General features: G+C 44.4%; 1 protein-coding gene across 1 annotated transcript in view; it reads left to right on the forward strand.

Moving 5' to 3' along the window:
- Dock2 (dedicator of cytokinesis 2) overlaps window positions 1-24,895 on the forward strand; it is a 400,319-nt gene that overhangs the window by 61,173 nt on the left and 314,251 nt on the right. The window contains exons 14-22 of the mRNA XM_075941339.1: window positions 1,029-1,153; window positions 5,620-5,718; window positions 9,119-9,191; window positions 9,310-9,413; window positions 12,225-12,408; window positions 12,530-12,627; window positions 14,242-14,331; window positions 15,469-15,569; window positions 16,382-16,516. Coding sequence (XP_075797454.1) covers window positions 1,029-1,153; window positions 5,620-5,718; window positions 9,119-9,191; window positions 9,310-9,413; window positions 12,225-12,408; window positions 12,530-12,627; window positions 14,242-14,331; window positions 15,469-15,569; window positions 16,382-16,516 — 1,009 coding nt within the window. The remainder of the gene's footprint in view (window positions 1-1,028; window positions 1,154-5,619; window positions 5,719-9,118; window positions 9,192-9,309; window positions 9,414-12,224; window positions 12,409-12,529; window positions 12,628-14,241; window positions 14,332-15,468; window positions 15,570-16,381; window positions 16,517-24,895) is intronic.

Below are 24,895 nucleotides of genomic sequence, written 5' to 3' on the forward strand. Positions count from 1 at the left end.
TGGTCTTGGTCCCTTTGCTCATAATATCACTCCTCCCTTTCTATGACAACTTTTTCATCCGCAGAAACTTCTCTGCGTGCTCCAAGTAAACACAAACATGGAAATAGACAGACACACACTCTCTCCCACCCATACTTTACAGACACAAGCTTTATTTAATAGGCCTTTTATGGAGCTATGTGACTTGCTTTGCCATTCAGCAACTCAGCACGGATGGCATCTTTATTTTACTCCACATAGAGCGATGCCATTCTGTCTGGCGATGGGGTATTGTCACTCTCTTGAATTTTTATAGTACATTTTATTATCTGAAGGACCCATGCGTGTAGTAATATGTTTAAATAGCATAGGAGGTGGCCAGTGGTTCAGAGTCCCCTCAAATCTTTCGGTGGTTCAGCTCTAACCAGTACTATTAATACATTTATCTCAAAAGGGAAGTCTTGTATTGGCACTCTTTTGATATGACTGTCTGGACTTCATTCTTAGACTTCAACTTGCATCACCCGCTCTGACTGATCCTTTGTTCTCCTGTAGTTGAATGGTGGCCCAGGGCCTGTCCTGTGATTTACTCGTAACTGTTGTACATAACTGAAATCTCTCTCAGTTTCTTCTTTGCACTTCCTTCCTGGAAACCCTATGCTTCTTGACCTCTGCCCTCAGGCTCTGCATACAGGGGAAATTGCTGAAGCCTACTTTTGGGCAAGGAAAGGGCCTATGTATATACAGCACTCTGTGGGCCAAGATCACTTTGCTTGGTGCTTCCCTTCGCTTCCCAGAAGGTGTCACTAGAGGATGGAAATTAAATGATTTTAACAGAGACAACATGGCCAGTCTTGACCACCCTCCCTCGCTTTCTGCTGCTGAGTTTTCTAGCACTCCTATTTTTGCTATCTAGCTTTCTATCCCTCCTGTCAGGTTCCAAAATACCCTTTCTCAACTGCCCTGATTTTAATTATGAATGGTCCTTTCTCCTCCTCCTCCACTCAACCTCTGTGTCTGACTCTGCTGTCTTCTCTCTCCATTCTCAGGGGATGTCAGGAATGATATCTACATCACGCTCTTACAAGGTGACTTTGACAAGTACAACAAGACCACACAGCGGAACGTGGAAGTGATTATGTGTGTGTGCACAGAAGATGGCAAAGTACTACCCGTAAGGGACAGCAGCGCTCTGAGTGACAGGACCCCGATCTGCTCTCTGAAGGATCAGAGCTTTAGGGAAGATGATGGGTCACATGATCAACCTACACCTTGTAGCATGTTTAGTGCCCTAAGGTCGAATAAGATCTCATGTCGGTCTTTCATCTAAGCGTTCGTCAATGTGTATCTCCACATCTTTGTGTGTGCATGTGTGTGCATTTGTGTGTGTCTGCTTTAGCACTTGTTTATAGGTTATTTTTTTGCAGTTAAAATGTTTTCACTGAAACTCAAGCTAGTTGATTCAGGCAAAATCTATGGTTAAGATCAATACAGAGCCCTGGGCTGGCGTGGAGGCTCAGAATGTCTTCAAAGCAGACATTCTCAGCACTTAATCCAACTCCCCAGCTCTCAGCCAGAAATTTGGGTGGAAAGTCTTACTCGCAAATTGGTCTCCAGAGGGTTAGCAGCATGCATTGGAGAAGGCAAAGCACATGGTTATATTTACGCAGCATATGTCCTGTACAATCTTTGTCATGTGTGTTTATATCTGTTTGCTTATGTTTCCTTTAAGGTTGTCAGCAGTTGTGTCCAGTGTGTGGGAGGGTTTTGCTTCTGAATTCTTCCTCTCTGAACGCTTAGCTGAAAATGAGATCAGCTCTCAGCAGAAGTTACAGCGTGGGCAAGCATCCCTCCTAGGCCACCTATAGGGAATCAGATAGCAAAGTAACAGGAAGTCCTAGCCCCAGGGCCTGGAGCTCAGGCCTGGTACTGGCACCTCTGCCTAAACATGACTAACACCCTGAGAACAATAGTCCCTGTATCAGGCTGGGTAGTGACATGAAGCCCATTATCACCTCAAGTTTACAAAGGGAGAACAGAAACTCATGTGGAGAAAAACAGGCCTTATTTACTACAGTTTACAGTGGCAGGGATGGGGATTTACCTTAGTCTCCTCACTACAGAGCCTATGCATTAAGAAGGTTCTCCAAGTTATTTCAAACCTCAAATCGAGGCTTCTAGCTGTTTCAACAAAACCCTGGGGAGGCTCAGTATCCGTTTTCAATGTAAAGAATGTTTTGCAACTGTCCTTTTGTTCTTGAAACCACCACAGTTAATTAATATCTGCTTGAGAAAAACCCTAGCATCTGCCTCATCCCTCCTTTGTTGGATGCTAACACTTTTCTGAAAAATAAAACAGGCAAGACACACGGCTTGAAAGAACACAAAGGAAGACAGGAGAATCTTATCTGAAAGGAAAATTTGCATTTTGTGAACGTATAGATCCTTGCTTTAAAGTTATTTTTGCTCAGTTACCCATCCAGAGAGATTTTAAACTCCAGCCTCATTGCTAAGATATTGATATGACTTGCCTTCCATACTGGCAAAGGACAAATTAGAAGACACAGTTCACAGGTAAACTAACATCTCGCCTTGTGTCTGATCTATTCTTCTGTGTACCCTTGCCACTCTTTAAGACAGACCTGGGGTGACAGACACACTTACTGCAGACAAAGATGTGTGGCAATCTAGGTTCTGAAGAGGAAGGGTAGCTGCCTGGCATGCTGATGGGGGAGTTCAGTTTCCGACATTAGTGTAGTTATGGGGGAGTTCAGTTGACTGCCTATTGAAAATTGCTGGGGGAGCCTGTGGGAGGCTTTCCTTTCCTTATTTGCAGACATGAATATTACTGCCTAATTAAATGTCATGCAGCACATTCAAATGCCCCTGAGCTGTCTTGGTGGGTTCCTGTGGAAATGGTCCCTCTGAAGATGGTTATTTCTCTTCAGCCATCTTTGGCAGAACAGACCTAGTAGGCAGTGTGTGAGGCATACCCCAGCGCCCCATCTGGGGTCTCAAGAACCTTGCTTAGGTGGGAGTATAGCAGAAAAGCTAATGGGATGGTGGGCTCTAGGGTCATAAATCCAGGCTTCAAATACCTATTATCCCTGTGATCTTAGATAGGGTCTTTTATCCTCAGAAACAGGAGGTATAATCTCTTCCTGTGGGGCCGCGAGATAAACACAAGAGCAGATACAGTAAATGGTCTCACTCAACTTCAGGTAACACTAGAGCAGTATGCAGAGATGGCTGATCGGGGGCAAGGGAAGCTTTAGGAGGGAACTGAGGGGGTCAAAGAGGTAACCTAGCTTGACGATAGTTCCCAGAGGCGCTGCCAGGCCAAGCAGGGAGAGGTAGGGGACAATGTGACAACGCAGTGAGGACTGTGACTGTGGGACCAGGCAGCCAAGCTCAGAGCCCAGAACATACTACATTAGCAAAAGGACTTGGACTGATCCTGTACCCAAGAGTCAGCCCTGAATGGGGCCAGTGGTGGCACCTTACTCCTGTGAATATCAGATGAGGTAATCTCCATAATAGGTGCCTGTTACTTTGGTCATTATTAATAGAAAGGCACAGTGAGCACCGGTTCCGGTTTCACCTGCAGGTGTTAATTGGCACTGTCCCATGGTGTGGCCTTGTCATCGAATAGCACGTTGCTTTCTCACATGATTCCTGTGACATAATCTGAGCACGTGATAGTGCCCTGGATTCTCCTGACGAGACAGCTCTTTCCAAGGTCAAGTCTGCACCAAAGCCTCCAGGCTTCCTGATGCCCACTTGGGTTTTCAACTGACATTGTTGACACTAGCTGGGGGCCCTTGTCATTAGTTGAGGGTCATGGGAATGGACAACACGAAGAAGAAAACCTTCTTGAGACATATGTATATATATATATACACTTGTGTGTCATCCCCAAAAAGGGACTCAGGGCCTAGTCAGAGTGTTTTCTTTCTTTAAATTTTTTTAAAATTATTCATTGAGATTTTCACATACGAATACAATGTGGCCTGATTAGATCTACCCCATATGTCTCCCATCAACTCCTCCTAGATGCTAGGATAAACTCCTCTTTATTACATCACCCTCCAAGTTCCATGCACACCTAATGTTTTTAACCACGGCGTTAAATTTGGTTTGATGCTGCAGAGCTATCCAGTGAAGCACAGGCAACCTATCTGGGGCAGCGTCCTTGAAGAAGTGCCCTCACCCAGTAGCTGTCACTTGGCAAAAGCTCTTTAGCCAGGGGTGGACTTTGTGAGTCCTCCCTAGGGTGCTCCCTTGACAATTGGAATATTTATTTCGGTCTCTGAAGGATGGAGCCCGTGATGAGGACAGTGTTCACCATTCTCAGAATAGCAGCAAGACCTTTGTCTCTGGACTTAGGACGTAAAGATTCGCCATCAAGATAGTTTTGTGATATCCCGTTGTCTTCTGTGAGGCAGTTTCTATTTCACCAGAGAAATAGATATGTTTTCAGACTTTATAGGCTGCATGAGAGTCACTGAGGCTACAGAAATGGTGAGCCCATAAATGTCACCGGTATAAATCTTTCTAGGCCAGAAGGCAGGCCAGCTGTTAAAGAAGGAACACTACACAAGGGGCTAGTGGATCTGGGGTGTTGTTCCAACTCTTCTGCTCAGGGCCTCAGTCTACCCAGCTGTGGAGTGGTTCGAACAGAAGAGACCATCAGAGTGAGGTTTGAATTGGGTTAAGTGGTATCTAGTAAGGACTTGACATGGTGTTAGACACAGAGTCCTCCCTAGGGTGTGGAAACCTTTGGGAAGCACATTTCGGCTTACTGCTTCCAGAAGCAAAAAACAGATATCGTCTGCCAACAAGCATGGTCAGTGTTCCCTTTTCCCAGGATGCTCTCCTCCATTTCCGCACAAAGCCAGCTTAAGATGCTTGACTGTCTTCACCTTCATAGAAACTCCTAATTCCTCGGCTGCACATAAAAGTCCTTCCTGTAATCTGTCTGTCTGTCTGTCTGTCTATCCATCTGCTGTCATATCCCGTTGTCACCTGAGCTCCTTCCCTCAAATTTCACCTCAGGTCCATTCCTCTGGAGCTTAACGTAGGTGTGGCCCCAGAGAATGCTCCTCTCTGCTTCTCTGACTCACCCTCCCTTAGTCTCTTACCCCAGATTGTTCTCCAGATCAGTGTCTCTCTGAAGCTGCTACCATCTCCCAGTGCCCAGTAAGAACCCACCCACTGTGGTGCATTAGCTTTGGGAGTCCATCAGAAGGGGGTTACTGTGTGAAAATGTTATGGACATTTACTCTTGGGCAAGAGATAGGTTTAGCAAAACTGGCAGCATGCAGTAACTCCAAGGCTGGCTATGCTTACCATTTACAACAACAGAGCTGCCATGCCCGTGCCTGGCGGGCTCCAGTGCCTTTCAGAAGAGAAGTAATAGAATTTCTGTAGTTAAGCAGCTGTCACTTCCAGGCTGGGGATGACAGTGTAGAAATCCGTAATGTAGAAGGGCTGTCAGGATAGAAGCCTGGCAGAAGGGTTAGCGGAGGCGAGGCTGTCTGTGATCCTAAGATTAGCCTTGGCCTTGGTGCCAAAACTGTCCAAGCTTAGATAATGGCAACGCTACAGTTTTTTTTTCTCTCCATTTTTTGTTTCGGTCAGAATGCAATTTGTGTGGGAGCTGGGGACAAGCCCATGAACGAGTATCACTCAGTGGTGTACTATCAAGTCAAACAGCCACGTTGGATAGAAACAGTCAAGGTAATAATGACATTAACAGTAACAATGGCAGTAAGTATATACTTTGTTTCACAGTAAGTCCGGCACAGTGTTAAGTGTGTTATTGAAGTGATTCACTTATTGCTTACAACCGGCCTGTGAGTTTAAATGCTATTTTCCTCACTTTACAGATGAGGAGCCTGGCAAAGAACAAATTATCATCTTAGCCACAATCACTGTCACTATGTGTTCAAGTTAGGGTTGCAACCTGAGCAGGCAGCACCCAGGGTTCATGCTTTTCTCCGCTAGCAAAGATATTAGGGGTTGGACTGGGGCCATTAGCATTCTGTCTCCCCTTTAGGAGTTAAGTATTGCAAGTAGAACAAGATCCTTCGAGGCCCAGAGTTCGTACTCCAGCTCTGTTATCCCTTCACCAGATGTCAATCAAACACTCAATGCACTGTTTGGTTTTTTGCATTTTTTTTGAGGTTTTGTTGCTGGTTTTTTTTTTTTCCTTTTTAGACAGGGTTTTTATGTAACTGTTGTGCCTGTCCTAAAACTTGCTCTATAGACCAGGCTGACCTCGACCTCAGAGATCTGCCTGTCTCTGCCTTCCGAATGCTGGGAAGTGGCATAACTGTGTAGAAGAAATGATTGAATGCACATAGAAAGCTCCATAAGGGAGCATGCATCCAGTCAGCACGACTTATTCTTGACCGGCTTAGATGATGAGAGGCGGTTTTATGGAATCCAAACTAGATATGACATTTCTTCAAGGGTCAACTCCCCATCACATGGCAGTTGAACTCAGCGTTCCAGACACCTTAATGCCTGCTCCCTTGTTCTAGTTGGTTTTCTGTTGCTATGATAAATGCCAGGACAAAGGCAACTAGAGGAGGGTGGGCTTTGCTTCACCTACCCTTCCAGATCACAAGCTATGTGACGAAGTAAGTGAAGCAAATCAAGTTAGACTCTGGAAGCAGGAGCCATGGAAGAATGCTACTTACTGGCTGGCTCACTGCATTGTGTTCAGCTAGCTTTCTTATATAGCCAAGGACCACCTGCCTAGGGATGGTAGTACCCACAGTGGGATGGACTCTTCCACATCTGTCATCAATCAAGATAATCTCTCACAGACATGGCCCCAGGCCAATCTGGTTGGGAGAATTCTTCAATTGGGAGTCCTTCTTCTGCGGTGACTGAAGGGTGCAGTCAAGTGACAATACAAGGGTATTGATTTAGTGGTGGAGAAGGAGAGCAAGGATGAAGGATGTAGTGATTTCAAATGTGTAGCAGTGTGCTCTTCAAAGTCTTTCTCAGATAAGTCTCCCAGTCCCCCAACATTCTGAAGCTACTAAGTGACATTTCATTAAAAAAGTACTCCCTGATTAAATACATAGGAGGGATACCAAGAAACAGGAGCCATGCCTAGGCTTCAGAAGGTGGCTTCTTCGTTCCAGGTTCTGATGTGGATTGCTGTAGCACGGCAAAGGGAAGAGAATAGTGCATACCCAAGTCTCACTGGCCAGCGGGCTGGCTCTCCTTTTTCCCCATAGAATCATACCTTAGGTATAGAATTCTGTTGAACATACCTTAGCAAGTCTTCATTCTAATCTGGGCAAGTATGAGCTTTGACATACATACTTTTTAGCAATATGTAAGAATATATATGTTCTCCTTTATGGGATGGCTTGCTCAGTTTTGGAACCAACTGGTCATACTTACTGGAGGGGTATGGAGAGATGGCATAAACTTTATTTAGCTCTGAGTTACAGAAGTCATCATTCGTGAGAGTATGGGGACCTCTGAGGCAACTCTGCAGCCTCAGAAACAGTAACTTAGCATTTGTCTGGTAGCAAGTCCATGGTGGCCCATTAAGTTAGCCACGAGTTCTCTTGATCACTTAGCCTAAGTGGCATTGCCCAATAGACTTCTTATGGATGGTTCTGAGCCCAGCAACCTGTCCTGTTTTATTCAGTAGGGAAGAGTGACAAAGCTCTCAAGCCACCATGAGTCTATCAAGATGACTTTTGTGAATAGCACTTCAGATAGAAGTAGCCGTATGTACAAATTGCCAGACCATTATAGTAAGCAGAGAGGACCATCTCCATTGGAACAAGACTTAGGAAAAGACTCACTGAACAGTAAAGTATGATGAAAACTTCAAACATCTTTTCTAGACATTGGTAGATTCTCTCTTCAGCCTGTGTTCCAACTACTGACTCAAGACAGATGCACGACTTTAATTTGGCCATGGCTGTTCACACCATGGCTTTGTGTCGTCATTATGTTCCTGTTTTCCACAATAGGGCTCTTTGCACGCTGCCTCTGAAAAAGGACCAGGCAGGTTTTGTCCTCTGTGAGCTCTTTTGCACCCTGGTTAGGTTCCTTCTGTGTCAACCATTGCCACATAACCATTACCATCATCTGTGTGGAGCATGAGTTTGTTGAGTTTGGCTAGTACCTCGCATGACTGCAGCTCTTGGTAACCTTTTCCAGTCTTCAAGGAGAGGACAAGAGACTGTAGGTGCTCAGTCTGAAACACAGACAGAATGGTGGACCTCCTCTGCCTCAAGTTTTATTTTTTGAAACAGAAAGTATCACAGCACACGCCTCTGTTTGTCTTCCAATAGTCACCCACACAGGCCAAGCCTATCATACTGTTGAATACAAGTATGATTCTTGCAGAGAGCCTAGCGTGTCTGTGTTGTCCTGAATTGCCTCCTGAGGCTTAGGAAACAGGGTGCTCAAGAGTCAGGCTGAAAGTACTTCAGTTAAAGGGGCCAGTGGGCTGGAGGTGGTTGCGTTGGAGGATGATGCTGAAGTAACTTGTGGGTGATTGTCCTCATGTAGAAAGCAAAAGCATCAGACATGTATCAACCAAAGAGGGGATGAGACTAGAATATCTATCTATCTATCTATCTATCTATCTATCTATCTATCTATCTATCTATCTATCTGATTAAATAGTTAAATAGTTTGAAACATATTGAGATATATATACAATTAAAGCATTTTTTATTAGTTTACATATACATGAGCCATCAAGCAAAGCCCCTAAGTCCAGGCACAATTTCCAGGGCTCCCGGGGTATTCAGGAAAAATGTGCACACTGCAGCTTGCACTGCATCAAATCACATGCTAAAGTTATGTGACTTTTATATCAATTTGGGGAGATTCATTTTTCCTCACTATAATTTATGGACCTCCTTTCATTGGCTGTGGATGCAATTTGCCAAATGGATTACATCTGATACTTTATTTTCTCCTTATAGCCAGTTCTTATGTAATTTATTTACAGCTCATCAGTCTTGATGGATGGGAAGTAAATCAGCACATACTGTTCCAAGTTAAATGGTCAGGCTGTTGAGGCCGGGAGGGGGATGGGGCTGGGGTCTGTGCCGCCTATTGCCTCCTGAGCTGTCCCTTTCTGCCTGCTGAGGTGGCTGTGCCCATTGAAGATATGCAGAGGATCCATCTGAGGTTCATGTTTCGTCACCGGTCATCACTGGAATGTGAGTATGCCACTGGTGACACACCTGCGGTCCCAATAAACAGAGGGGGAACGGGGTAGCCGGCTGTCACTTGGCCTCTCAATTGTTTTCTCTCCTGTCCTTGCAATGCTGTCTGTAGCTAAGGATAAAGGAGAAAAGAACTTTGCCATGTCCTATGTGAAGCTCATGAGAGAAGACGGCACCACGTTGCATGACGGATACCACGAGCTGGTAGTTCTCAAGGTATGGTGGAGCAGGGCTTGCAGGAAGCTGAGGAGTCGTGGCAGAATGCTTTAGTTGCTAACAGTGGGGACTCCGAACTCACGCTCCCCCAGGGCTCGTGAGCTCTGTGACCTTGGACAAAGTTTTAACATCTCTGGACCTCTGTCTCCTCTTCTTTGAACTCTTGGGGAATCCTTGTGAGGAAGAAATGAGACATGGCTTACAAACAAGACAGTGATGAGCAAAGGCCTCCAGTTAAGGAAAGGGCTCGGGACTCTTGTCAGAAACAGGTAGAGAACAGACAAGAAGCCCTTGAGGAATACTATGCGTAACTGATAAAATCTAAGCCCCAGACCTTGTTGCTCATTTCATCGCTTCCTAAGTCTTAGTTTACTTTTCTTTTCTTATTTATTTATTTATTAAAGATTTCTGTCTCTTCCCCGCCACCGCCTCCCATTTCCCTCCGCCTCCCCCAATCAAGTCCCCCTCCCTCCTCAGCCCAAAGAGCTATCAGGGTTCCCTGCCCAGTGGGAAGTCCAAGGACCACCCACCTCCATCCAGGTCTAGTAAGGTGAGCATCCAAACTGCCTAGGCTCCCACAAAGCCAGTACGTGCAGTAGGATCAAAAACCCATTGCCATTGTTCTTGAGTTCTCAGTAGTCCTCATTGTCCGCTATGTTCAGCGAGTCCGGTTTTATCCCAGGCTTTTTTAGACCCAGGCCAGCTGGCCTTGGTGAGTTCCCAATAGAACATCCCCATTAGTTTACTTTTCTTTTCTCTCTTTCTTTTTTTCTTCTTCATTGGAGGAAGGGAGAGGACGGTCCCAGAGACTGGACCCAGAGTGCCGCAGGAGGCAAACACTCTGTCACCAAAGTTAAAGCTCCCGCTCTGCTTGATTTTCCTAAGCAGTGTTTTAGTCTCCTACACGATATAACAAAGTACCTGCGGGAGACGACACTGTAACTCAAAGAAGTTTCTTAGCCCACAGTTTGGGGGTTGAAGAACATGGCGTCCACACTGCTAAGCTCTGAGGAAGGCTGCCTTGGTTGTAGCACATTGTTGGCAAAAGTTTATGTGTGAGAAAGAGACCACATCCAGAACAGGAAGTCAGATAGACCGGGTGGAACCATAATCCCATGAGAGTCACCTAATCCTTTCCAAAGACAGTGCCCCAATAGCCCAAGGATCTCCAACGTCACCTGGGTTTTCAACTCCATGCTGGTCAGCAGGCGTCCAGCATGTGAATGTTGGGGTTGTATTAGTTACCTCTCTTGCTGTTGTGATAAAATACCTAGCAAAAACACCAAAGGAAGGAAGGCTTGTCTGGGCTCGTAAATCCAGAGTAAAATCCATCACAGTGGGGCAGCCATGGAAGCAGAAACTTCAGGCCATTGATCACTGCACCCCAGTTGACAAGCAGGAGATAACCAATGCTGATCGGAGACCCCAGCACGTGGATGATACTGCCCACATCCTGGATAGGGTCTTCCAACCTCAATTGATCCATTGATGCATTATTTATTATTTTTATTATTTCTTGAAACAGGGTCTCACTATGGAATCCCAGTTGGCATGGAACTCCATATGTAGACCAGGCTGACCTTGAACTCACAGAGATCTGCTTGGCCCAGAGACGGTCAGGTTAGCAGCTGAAGCTAACCATCACAGTCAAACCACAGCAAACAGTTATGGCATTGTGTGTGTGTGTGTGTGTGTGTGTGTGTGTGTGTGTGTGTGTAAGCTTAACAAGATGAAAGGGCTGGGTATGCTCTAAAGTGTATACCTACCTATGCCCACTCTTCTGATTTTTACCCCTGGTGACTTGGGCTGTTCACAAGATGGTGTGTGTGTGTGTTCTTGGATCTTCCCTGCATTGTTTCCCACTGTCAGAACAGAAGGATACATCTATCAGCCCTAGGCTAAAGGTGGAGCATGAAATGGACATAGTTAAGAGATCTGCAAGGCCAGGCCTTCATCTCAGATTTCTCAGCTTTCAGGCTGCAATTGCCCTGATGCCAATGCTGGCTGTTTGCCCTGATGCCCATGTTGGACACAGCCAACATAACCTCAGCAAACAACCCTTTTCTCTGAGACTCTACCTTTCTCAAAAAGCTCCTTTCTTCTACAGTCTCTGTTTTCCCCTTCATCACATTGGAGTATGGCTTGGCTGTCTGTGAGCTTGGGGTCAGAGGAGCAGTGGCAGCTTTTTTCTTTTTTCCATAATTGCAGCAATCCTAATTTTCCTCATCTGCTAACTGAAATGAGCAAGATATGTTTTGAATGATTATGTGCCTTAAGTGAGGTGAACCGAGGCAGAAAAGGACCTGGTACATCTCCTGTTGCAGAATAAGGGCACAGTATGGCCTCCTATAACGTCTACCCTTCTGAGAGACCCTATGACACAGGGGACACAATTTATGAATAAGAAAGAGGACCCAGAGAGGCCAAAGAATGAATCAAAGGTTTCTGGAATGAAAGAGAAGATCCAGACTTATGGTCTTTGTCATTAATCTCTAGTTTAGAATGGATTGCCTATATTAGGTCGGTGGCCATCTTATCTTTTCTTTTTGTCTCAACAATTTAAGTTGGATTATTTATGGTCTGGGAGTTTCAATTCTCCTATAACCCTTTATGTGGTTTGCAGAGCCACCCCTTTTCGTTAATGCAATTTTGGATTCCTGCCTGTTTTGTGGGAAAACAGCCCTGCCTCCTTTGGCGTTTCCAGTGATTTTCTCACTGTTTCAAAACTTCTCACCTCGTAGTGTATATAATGTGACCACGACAGGTTCTGTGTGGCTTGCCCTAGAGTGGTGACCAAAGTGTTGTTTCTAGGGAGACAGCAAGAAGATGGAAGATGCCAGCGCTTACCTGACACTACCATCTTATCGACACCACGTGGAAAACAAGGGAGCCACTCTGAGTCGGAGCTCCAGCAGCGTTGGGGGCCTTTCCGTCAGCTCCCGGGACGTGTTCTCCATCTGCACCCTTGTGTGCTCCACCAAGCTCACCCAGAACGGTAATGGAGCCCTTGAGAGTTGAGTCTGCGGTGCTTGTGCACACGAGCATAAGGCCCAGGGGAGGCCAAGCGTGGATGGTTTAGCCAGTAATGATAAATCTTTTTCCGGATTCTTCCCTAGTGGGTTTGCTGGGCTTGCTGAAGTGGCGTATGAAACCGCAACTGCTCCAGGAGAATTTAGAGAAGCTGAAGATCGTGGATGGAGAGGAAGTGGTGAAGGTCAGTGGGACTTGGCTTGGATTCATCCCCTCGTGTCAGAGCTGGAAAGGGCAGAACAAAATGTCGAAGGAGTGAAATAGTCGACTTGACCTCTGATGGTAACATTTTGCTCAACCCACCTTGAGGAAACTCTACTGGGAAATCCAGCCAGGCACTGTACACTGGCCATCAAACAACCTGCTGAATTAGGCCCTGGAAATAAACCAACTTGGGTGTAGATCTTAACTCTCCCACTTCCATGTTTTCCTGTCATAATATTATGACTATGACACATTTCTCAGAATTATTATGAGACTTTGAAGTGATAACAGTTAAAAATTTCTCAACACAGTCCCTTATACATAGTGCATAATAATAGGTGAACCAAAGCATATAAAACATGGGAAAGTCAAGATACATCAACTAATACCTTTGTTGTTACCCACTGTCACATATAATAATATAGAAACAATATGGTATCTTATTCTTATATGCATATTGGTAGAAATACAAAAATACATTTAGTTTGTGCTGCTTGGAAAGTATTATATATTAACAATGAAAAAATTAAAACATTGGGACTTGCATTTTAAGTGTAGCAAGTAGAAAACAATGAAAATGTCAGATACTGCTTCCGAGTGGTAGTGGGGAATGAAATGTATCTGAGCAGCCGGGCTAGTTCAACCAGCTTGCCTCTAAAGCACTATGAATCCAAACAGGTAATCATGGGGGGCATATTTCCATCAAGAATAACTTGGAATAGTTAGAAAGCAAAGATCAGGCATCTTTGTGTAGTCACTCTGGGTTTTGAGGGATCGTGGGAGATTTATTGGCTTATCCCTTAGGAGGGAAGAGTGGAATAAAATTTTATTTAATTGCCCAAACCTGGAGAAACAACAGCAGAATTAATTCCTGATCGATGCTTTAAATACGCACCATTGACCCATCTACCTAATTTATCAATGGCAAAGGAATTCCCTATGTCTATTATCTTTTGGCAACCTGGAGTAGTTGACTTGCTGGAGTGGAGGCATAGATTACATTGTCTTCTATGATTTTCTGATTTTAAAACATTTGGTTATTAATATTGTTGACACACACACTAATATAGGTACAAAGAACTGCCAAGTTCAGCTCAAAGAATTCGTATACATGAGCACCCCATCTAGCTTATGGCGATGAAGGTGCAGAACATTGGTGGGTTTTCTGAGGGTTTCTCATACACTTCCATCAGAAGGGCAACCACTAGGCTGACCACCATCATCACTGATTTTGTCCCTTGCTCTTGGAGTTCACAAATACAGAGTAAGTGAGAATGGGCACTGTCTGTCTGACCCCTTTTACTTACTACAGTATTGCAGGGTCTTCCTCATTGTTGCACATGGCAGTGGTTTTGTTCTTCTGAATGGCACAGAATCCTGCCATGGGAAACGTCATAATCCATGTATCTGTGCCACTGCTGCGGGCTCATATCACTCCAAGTCCTGGAGCTGGTGCACGAAGCTGCTCAGGACCTGTTGAATGTGGCACATGGTGGACGTGTGCCCCTGTTCTCTTGGAAGGACAGGCAGGGATGAGTTTTGGGCCCTCTTTCTATCTGCCCTCTTTCTGAACACAACTGTCTTCTTTACCCAGTTCCTCCAGGACACTCTGGATGCCCTCTTCAACATCATGATGGAACACTCCCAAAGTAACGAGTATGACATCCTCGTGTTTGATGCTTTGGTAAGAGAGTGGGGACAACTGTCCACAACATCAGGTTTGAATACTTGTCGTACCGTGAGGAAGAATAAGAACATGCGGGTTCTGTGGTTCTTTCCATGAGTCCTTTGAGGTTTAGAGCCTTGGCAAGCAGACTAATGAGTGGCTGCTGATTCTCTTCCCGTGTTTCCAGTCCATCTGAGGGTCTGAGGCTTGGCAGGTGATGGGAGTGAGGGTGGAGTTTAGTGTGGATGTCAGATTGTTGATGGCTGGTTGGCAGTTCGCAAGACTTGGGATGTTGAATAACTATGCCAGGAGCTAGTCAGAGGCCAGGTTATAAACCACTTAGGTCTTCCTCTACCTGTCTTAGCATCTCTTCCTGATGTCCTGTAATTAACCAGGGTCACTTTGGTCTTCCCAATGCACTTTCCACAGTGAAAAGCCCTCATACTTTCCTTCTGCCTTTTTATAGGGTCTCACTCTTCTCTCTCTCTTAACTTCAATTTTCTCCAGGCTATGTGAAAAGAAGCATGGGAAACTGGGGCAGGGGACATAATCCTGTTGCAGAACAGTTATCAGCATTTGGGGAGCTCTGGGTTTCACCCCAGCACTGTCAATCCATAAATTAATGAATATATTTAATATAATTTAGAAGAAAGAAAGACTCTTAGGGTTATCCATGACCAGCAAACTCTTGACGCAATAGCTCTGTCATGTTTGCACCTTGGGAGAGGTTATATGGAGATAACTGGCTTTCTCAAGTGCCTTTACTGGAAAAATGCTTCATGACTAAAAGGTCCTTTGATTAAACTACCGATGGAAGAGCTGAATGTTGAATGCGCTTCCTATCGATTCTTAAGGCACAGAAGTATATCACCGACTCTGGAAGACCTACCACACAGAAGGCAGTCTAATGACAGCCTCAGATTTCTTAGCTGAGTAGGAAATTCTTTTATCTCCTAATACCCCAAAGCGACACTTTTTGAAACATTCTTTCCTTTGGAGAGACAATGTATTAGTGAAAAGGATTAATTATTCATTAGACGGATTATCTCTTGGACAAAAGAATTGTGACAAGGGTTCCGTTCTACCAGGTGAATAGTTTCCTACGGTGGGTGCCCTCCCCCAAGAGCACCCCCAATAATTCCGACTCCTTTTCAGATCTACATAATAGGACTCATTGCAGACCGGAAATTCCAGCACTTTAACACTGTCCTGGAGGCTTACATTCAACAGCATTTCAGTGCTACCTTGGCCTACAAGTAAGTAACTGTGTGCACATGGATTGCCCGTGCACCTGTGTTTGTCTTTCCAAGATGCGTGGGACGCAGGGACTTCAGCATTTTCCCTTGACACCCCTCTGTGTGAATTTCCCCTTCTCTAACGAATCATCCAGCCCATGCTTGAGTGATTCACCTATCCTAAAAAATAACCAAAACCCCCAGAGGTGAGGGAAATAGTTAATAGAGCAAACAAACAAGTAGTTTATTGCATCATTCAGCTCGCTGACTGCTGTTTATTGAGAAGTCACCTGTGTGCCCCAGTGTGCATGCTCAGTAACTCAGTGTTGATTGGATGTAGGAGACCCAGGGTCAAAGATGGAAACCCACAGGCAAATTCGGTGGCAGGCAGCTTGTAAAGAAACCTTGAAAGATGGGCCAAGCATTCTAAAGTCTGACCTCCTGGTCATGGATAGCTGTAGGAAGTGTCTGAGCAAAGGAGCTACATGGTAATTACAATAGCATGTCTATATAGAAGAAGCTGAAAAAGACATTATTACCATCATTCTCACTCATCCCCTGATTATGCCTAGTTTTTTTTTCTCATCAAAAGATTATTTTTTCCTCTCACAACTTTATCTTTGCTGGCTTCTTTATGGGCAGGAAATACTTATTCATTGCCTGTAATAAATATATTTTGAAGCAGTTATTTTTGTGCTTGCAAATGAGTCGTGAGCTTTGCTGCACCGCCACCTTTAACCTTTGATTGAATGCCTTATAATTTCCCAAGCAAACTAATTACCATGCTGTGGATTAGAAAGAGATGTATTTTGAAAATATTATCCCTTATTCAGGAAACTGATGACGGTGCTGAAGACTTACTTGGATACCTCCAGCAGAGGGGAACAGTGTGAGCCCATCCTCAGGACTCTAAAAGCTTTAGAGTATGTGTTCAAGTTCATTGTCCGGTCAAGGACATTATTCTCACAGTGAGTATTTGTTGTGCAAAAGTGATTGAATAGCTCTGGAATCAATACGATACAATAATACAATAATATTTTTTATTATAGGATTTTTTCTCTTATTGAAAATAGAAGAATTTAAAAAAAAAAAGAAATTGTATCAGGATTGGAGATCTGGCTAGGTGGTTGCAGTTCACCTTGTGGCCCTGGGCTCTGGTCCCTAGTACTGCAAACAAACAAAACAAAGACAAGAAAAAAAATGTAGCTAGATTTTGATTTTTAAAAAGCAACCTTGAGAATCCAAACCTAGCCTAGAGATCATGAATATATAATAATTTTGTTCTCTAAGCTCATTTGGGGAAGACTAAAGGAATAACACCACATGACAATGATATTTTACTCGGTGAATGTGATTTATGTGATTTGAGGCCGTTCTCTGTTTTGTTTAACATTCTTCACTTGATCTAAGATTATTTAAGGAAAATTTCTAGGAATCCACGTTCAGGACTTGGGGGCACTGGTGGAAGAGCAGAATGCAAGGGGTTTGCCGTTAATTTGGCTCTCGCAGCCTGTGACTGCAGATTAACTGGTTTCTGAGGCTTTGCTGCCTGTTCTGGAGATCCTCACAGCCAGCAGCTGTGATTATATGCCAGAGAACCTTAAGGGACTTTGATGGTCAGGATCAGAGCTTGGCTGTCTCCCTGAAGGCCCCTGGAGATGGAGACATTCAAATGTAGCCAACCAAAGATTGCTTTATATTTATCTTAGCTGTATGATAAAGTTACCTACTGTGTTAATTAAATATGCGTTAGATTGGTTGTGCAAGATAGGAAATAATAAAAAATCTTCAGGTGTTGTATTGTCGAGACTCGTAGCAAGACTGAAGACCACTCAACTAAAATCAACTTAGAGAGAAACAAGACTTTCTTTTAATTCATAATATTGAAAAGCCCAGAGAGTAGGTGGGGCCCAGGCATGACTGTGTTCTGATGCTAAGTATCATAGGGTCCTCTTTTTCTCTTGTTGGTTACTGTCAAGGCAAGGTTTCCAGTATGAGACTACATATACTCTCAGCTGAGGCTGCCTTTGCTCCCTTTCCATTCCAGCAAAATTTTATGCCAACAACAGTCTTAGGGCATGTGCTAAGATCTTAATAGATGGTCTTAATAGACGGTGTGGCTGTGGGACTCAAGCTAACTGTGTGTCTATAGTCATGTGTGGTGTGGGTAAGGCCAGTTTCTTAGAGGAAAGACTTTGGCTGGAGAGATGCCTTCTCAAGAGAAAGCTGAAATCTTTATCATCATCAGACAGTGAGAGTGGGTGGATGGCACAAGTTTCACACTTAACAGGGTGTCTCCTTTGGAATTTTCCTAAAACTCTGAAACTTCAGGTAAGGAATAGAATAATTCCCCAAACCTGTATATCTTAGTTGATTTAAAAATCGAAGTATTGTTCCTAATCCCCTAGCTTGCCAATTAATTAGATCTTGGCAATTATTCTTGCAAGTTTAGGTGATTCTTTTTCAATAGTTGTGAACCAACAGTAGCTTCCTGTCTTTGTAAGAGTTGACTTTCTTGGAACTCAAGAAATTAGACTTTGCTATTCCAGATACGTGGGTCAGGACTTCTCACCCCTTCTTCTGAGAGAGAATATTTGGTCTGCAGGAATGGACCATCCCCTTTGGCTCATCATATTGTCTTCCCTTCTTCCTTTTGGCATATCTCCTTTTCTTCTCCACTCTCTTCCTCCTTCCCTTCCTTCCTGTCCTTTCCTTTCCACAGTTCTTTTCCATGTCCCGGAACAAAGCACACTTGCTCATTTTCTTTCCTCTCTCCCTCAGAGCACGTTTTGTAAGACTTTGAACCCTTCAAGGTGATATCAGTACTCAGTGTCTTCTGGTTTCCTAGAGTGTGGGGCAGTCTGGTACTTCTTGTATCTCAAGCACTTGAGATGTCACTAACATTTGCCTAGAAGTGATGCCTATATGATAACAAGAGAATAATCTCAAATACTTCCCTAAACAAAACTGCACACTGACTTACAGAGTGTCTACAGCAAGAGCTGGTGGATGCCGTGTGTCCTGGTCATTGTAGAGTCTTTAGCAATGGTCTACTCTCTTCCTAGTCTGGAAGGGTACTGGGAGGTTGGAGTGCTTTCTCATAGCCAGGAACATCTTCCTTGGAAACTAGAAAACAGAATATCAGCACTTTGAGATTCTTCAGCCATCTGGGGAGGAATAACATAATTATTGCTTTGGGGCTCATTGCATCTGACAGTGTTGTTTCTAGATACTCCTTTGTTCTTTTGTCCCATGTTCGTAATTGCTGATCCAGTTTGCAGAATTTGTTCCCCTGCCTTTTTTCTTTGAACATACTGCACACAAACACTTGAGAGGGTGAGGATTCTTCTGTATCAGCATGCAGAATGCAACTGGCTATGGACAGAAGAGAAGCGGTGATAAGTGAAATTTTTATTTTACTTTGTGTTGGGGGAGATGATTTATTTCAGAGCCAAAGAGGGTGAGTTTCTTGTACTCCTGTTGTGTCACTAGCTGCCTAGTTCAATGACTGGCCTAGGTGTCTCTGGCTGGACACAAGTCTGAGCCACAGCCAGAATAGAAGCTGGCAGAACAGGCCCTAGCTTTTGCCACATGAATCCCTAAATCATGGTGCATGTATCCAACAGATCCTGAGGGGCCATTACTATGACTGATATCCACTAGGCTTTCAGAGAATGACTGATTCCTCAGGTGGGACAAACCACAAGTGAAAGCATTCAGAAGCAGTGGAAGCATCGTCTACTAAATATTGACTTTCTTACAAAGCCCCTTTCAGTATCTTTAATCCCCAGCCTCAAATACCCAGTAGTATGATCTGCTAGGTTTCTGAGATGTGGCTTGACATGGAGTTAGAAATGGATTGCATTCCCCAGTTCTGTGATGGACATTGGCCAGGCACTGACCAGTGAGTGTGCAGAGCCAATGAGAGGATAGCACTTGAGGGGAGGAGACCCAGAGTCTGGGGCCGCATCAGCCTTTGGTCCCATTCATTCTTGCCTTACAGAGCCCAATGGTGCTAGAACTTAGGAGGAAGTGGGTGTGATGGTCCTGAGCACATGGCCATGTATGCAGACCTAGGGGCTTCGGTCACAGGAAGCACCGGCTTGAGGGAAGGACCCATCTGTTAGCGTTTTAATAATGAAATGATGAAATTGTTCAGGAAAAGTACTAGTCCTTGTGGGACTCCATGAGATACCAGGAGAAATAGCGAGGACGTGGCCCATGCCATCACCTAGGAGGTGTAGAAAACCTGGCCATGCCGGTTGGTTTTTATCAACTTGACACAATCTGGAGTCACTTGGGAAAAGGGAACCTCAACGGAAGAATTTTCTCCATCAGATTGACATGTGGTCCTGTTTGTGGGGTATTTTCCTTGATTAGTGATAGATGTGGGAGGGGCTACCCTACTGTGGGCGGTGCCATCCCTAAGCAAGTGGACCTGAACTGTATAAGAAAGCAAGCTGAACAAACCATGAAAAGCAAACCAGTAAGCAACGTGGTCTCTGTCTCAGGCCTGCCTCCAGACAATGGTTTGAATTCCTACTCTGATTTCCTTAAAGGACGGACTGTGGTAAGGAAGTGTAGGTAAACAAACTCCTAAGTTGCTTTCGGTCAGTGTTTAATCAGCAACAGAAAGCAAACTAGGACATTTCCTGTTTCGGGAACTTTGGACGTATTTAAATCAGAAAGAAGTCATTCTAGAGTCTTCATGCTTAAACTGTGACTTCCTGCTCTAGCTGTTTTAAATATTTACTTCCCGGGAGTGGGGATATCTTCTCCTTTGTGTCTGATTTCTTTGAGGACCACAGTGTAGAGACCTTCCTGACACCATAGACTCACATTGGTCTGCTGCTGACTTGGGTGGGTGGACTCCGAGTCTGCTACCCTCATTTTCCTGGAGAGCGGTTGGGCCACTTTGGCCCTTGGGACTCCTGTGCCAGTGTTTCCTTTGTTCCTTGTCTTCAGTGTGCCTTGCGTTTCTGCTTCTTTGGTTCTTGTTTGCTTTTTCCTTTCCTAGATCTATCTGCCTTCCAGAAGTCCCCCTCCTTCTCTGACCCCATCCCTTTGCATAGGAGAGGAACAGTCTTCAGAGCCTTGTTGCTTGAGTTTGGATTCTGAATGTGGATCCCACCATTGCCACATACAGGTGTTTATGGCCTTGAGAAAAATTATTTAATGTGCAGATCACCCAGTTCCCTCAAATGTAACTGCACAACAACAGTGCCTGTCATGCAGGGCTACTTTTCAGGCTGCATTATTATTTTTATATTATTATTATTATCCAGATGATAGGGGACACTTACATTTTAGGGGTTATATAGCAAAGATATTTGGCAGATGTCACACAGCAAGGATGTATGGCCATTCTTATTTGTGAAGCATATCATACATCAAGTCCAGCAGGATTTGTAAAGATCCAGTATAGGATTACATCTGTTACAGCCATGCACACCCTGGACTTCAATAGGTGTGTAGTCCTGGCTCAAGCTCTCTGTACCCTTCCCCAGGTGTTCAATTCACTTGCTAATCTCCTAACTGCTTTCACACTTTTGATTGAACATCTTATCTTTCCTTCATTATTTTTTTACTTAATATACATTATAATGGTGTTTACTATGATATTTTCTTACACGTATCATTGAGTCTTGCTCATATCTCCCTTTACTGCCATTCTCCGTTGGTTCCCCTCTTCCAATAGCCCCTCTTCTGCTCTCACCTCTCTCTCTCTCTCTCTCTCTCTCTCTCTCTCTCTCTCTCTCTCTCTCTCACACACACACACACACACACACACACACACACACACATAGTGAATTGTCTCATTTCAATGTTACACAAGCCAGATTCATTTTGGAAACAGGCACATCAACTGAGAAGAGGGCCCCTTCAGATTGTCCTGTGCGCAAGCCTATGGATATTTTTCTTAATTGATGATTGATACGGGAGGGTCCAGACCACTACCAACACTGCAGTACTGTGTGCTGTAAGAAAACGGGTTGAGCAAGCCATGAGGAGCAAGCCAGTAAGCTGCATCCCTCCATGGCCTCTGCTTCGGTTCCCGCCTCTGGGTTTCTTCCCTGAATTTCTCCCTCAGTGATGGAGTAGGACCCGAGAGTCATAAGGTGAAATAAACTCTTTTCTCCCCAAACTGGCTTTGGCCATGGTGTTTTATCACATCAATAGAAACCCTAATTAAGTTGTATAGGTTGTATACCTGTATCTGTGTCTGATCTAGATTTTATAGATGAAGAAAACATAAGGCGTTTTGTTCCCTCCCCCAGTTACACTTCTTGTTTCTCCCTCATCCCTCTTCTTTAGACTCCTTCCCCTCCTAGTTTCCCTACACTTCCACATTGCGTGTGTGCACGTGCGTGTGCATGTGTTTGTTTAATTCTAGATTTTGGATATGAGAGAAGAGAGTTGACATTTGTCATTTTATGTCTGGTGTATTCCAATTAACGTGACCATTGCGAGTTGCGTCCTTTTTCCTGCAAGTGGCATACTCTCATTCCTCCTTACCGCTGAGTAAGAAATCAGTAAAGAACAGGAGGCCATGGGAGGCTTTGGAAAGCCATCCTTGCTATTGACAAAACCCTACAGGCAACCATGATTTCATCCGCATTCCCAAGGGATGAATAGAGAAGAGCTGTCTTGGGACCTGAAGTGTAAGCCCTCGCCCTACAGTTTACCTAGGAAGACTGCTCTGATGTAGAGGGTGTTTTTGGACAGCCTTGGTATCTTTCATTAATACGGGCTGTAGGAGCATGGTGCATAGCTCCAGTCAGGACCTCTCTAGCTCATCTCATCCTGAGCTGAACTTCCTCTCTTTCTCTGGATGCTTTCAGTACCACCAAGCCGAACCCAGACACCACTTCTCAGAACTCCCTTGGCATTTTCGGTTTGTATCTTGATTTATTGTATCCCACCTCACTGGCCTCTACTTACACCTCCCAAAGCCCAGATTTCTCTCATGAAAATAGTCACACTAGCCGACCTCCAGGTCACAGCTGCACTGGGTAGCTGGGTTGTCTGAAGAAACCCCAGGCATGCCCAGTGCAGGCTGTACTCAGAGGGAAGGCATAAACCTCTGTCTTCTTAAACAAATATGAATTTAACTTGCCAGTGTGATTTGTTTTCATTGTTCATGTATGAATAAATATTAAAATACAGCCATCTGTTTATGCCGAGCACAAGCTGGAAGGCCTGTCACACTACTCCCGTTTCTCCCGCATGTAATTCGTTTGCATGTTAATGCCATTTATTCCTATGTAAGCCTCTGTTTGGGGGTTTGAGTATAATTCCACTGTTTGATGACAGTAATGGCTCTGTAAACTGCACAATTGCAGTTAAATAGGATTATTTTATGACAACATTAACTTGGCATCATGTCAAGATGGAAGCGAAAAGTGTCATCAAAGGGATATTGTCTAACAGTTACATCTCTTTAATTTATTATCTGGTTTGTGAGTTGCCGAGCTGCTGAGGGGGAGCTAACAGCCTGTTCCTCAGGAGCAGACGTGGAAGCACTCTGTCAAGTTGCTGTTAGGATAAACTGTGCACATGCATAGACTTTTAAACAGTTCTTGTTCCCTTTGATTTTGGAAATATTGGTAAACATGTGTTGAGTATGTTTTATAGGCTAGAGTGATGAAATTAGTAAGTCATGGTGATGTATTGGGTTCAGCAAACATGCCACGGGCCATCACGTCATTCTCCCCAGGGGTAGGCAATGACCAGAGATGACGGGCAACCATAGATATTTGCAAGTAATTCATAAGAGACAGACAGAGGTGGCAACAATGCCCCACCTAGCAAACATCAGTGATTTTTTTCACAGGAGATGTTTTAAACACTGAAAGGTGTTTTAAAAAGCAGCTATTGGGAGAAAAGACAATCCCATCTTTTGATACACTCACAGCAGAGAAACCTAGGCTACTCCTACTCCACCTGCGAGCCAGCATTCATTAAATCTCTTCTCTGTTTTTGACACTACATCACCTGATATAAGAAACTTACAAATGGGGCTGGAGAGATGGCTCAGAGGTTAAGAGCATTACCTGCTCTTCCAAAGGTCCTGAGTTCAATTCCCAGCAACCACATGGTGGCTCACAACCATCTGTAATGGGGTCTGGTGCCCTCTTCTGGCCTGCAGGCATACACACAACAGAATATTGTATACATAATAAATAAATATTGACAAAAAGAAACTTACAACCTATCTGCATTATATTTGTTATATTGAAGAAGAAATGGAGCCAAAAAGGTACAGAACATAGTTGTAGGTTTCCCAGCTTGTCACTTGTAGTATATTCCGTTGTATATGACTGTCAGGTGTCTAAAGGAAGGCGGCACTGATTTAGGTAATGTCCCCCAAAGGTCCATGTGTTGGATGTTTGGTTCCTAGACTGTGGTACATTTGGGAAGTGGTAGACCCTATAAGATGTGGGGCTGAGACGAGTGGAGAAATGCCCTGTGGAGAGGACTGAGACCCTAGGGAATCTTTTGTTCCTGAGCCATGAGGGGACTGGTCTCCAACTGTGAACCGAAGTGAACCTTTTCACTTTCTAGGTTGATTAGGTCAGGCGTTCATTACAGTGAGGGACATCTGGCTTATACAGGTGGCTTGTGGGTGAAGCGGCAGTGGTAGAGGTATGGATATAAGGACATCTGGAAGATGGGTGGAATCTAACTTGCGGAACATGTAAACCAAGGAGCTTGGCTTCATCCTCGCGTGGGGAGACTTTTGATCAGGTGCTGCTCTTTATTCCTGGAAAACATACTGACTGACCCAGCCATTCTTCCACTGTATATAAAGAAATTAGGCTCTATAAACACTTGGCATGGTATCTGGATAAACTTTATAAGTCAATGAACATCTATTAAGAGTCCTGATTATGTTATTTTCCTATAGGAACAGTCTGGAAATCCATAATTTTGTGGGAGAGGAGCCTTTGGAGGTCCAAGGCAACAGATTACCATGGTTCAGAAGGACTGCTGTGTAGTTGGTCTGTAGGAGAAAGACAAGGGACACTTGAAGCTGTTGTGGCAATGGGGGTGTGAGAACGTGAACTCAGGGTCAGTGGCATGGAGGGCTGGAGAAGGAGGGAAACAGTGAAATTCTGTACAAAAACGAGCTTGTCCTCTGTACCCTTCTAGAGTCAGCAGAGATGTCTGAGACCAGATGTGTGTGGCAGTTTCCTACACACCAAGTGTGAGTCTTGCAGAGAACATGAGTGGGGTGGCCTCCAATGCAGTCCAGTTCTGACAATGTCTACCTGGAGGTAGTGTCCACCCAGCAGGCCAGGGGCTCAGTCCCTGAGGTTGCCCTCACTTTAGATGTTGGGTCCAGC

This window comes from Microtus pennsylvanicus, chromosome 11 (assembly GCF_037038515.1).
Source record: "Microtus pennsylvanicus isolate mMicPen1 chromosome 11, mMicPen1.hap1, whole genome shotgun sequence".
In the NCBI taxonomy this organism is placed as follows: Eukaryota; Metazoa; Chordata; class Mammalia; order Rodentia; family Cricetidae; genus Microtus; species Microtus pennsylvanicus.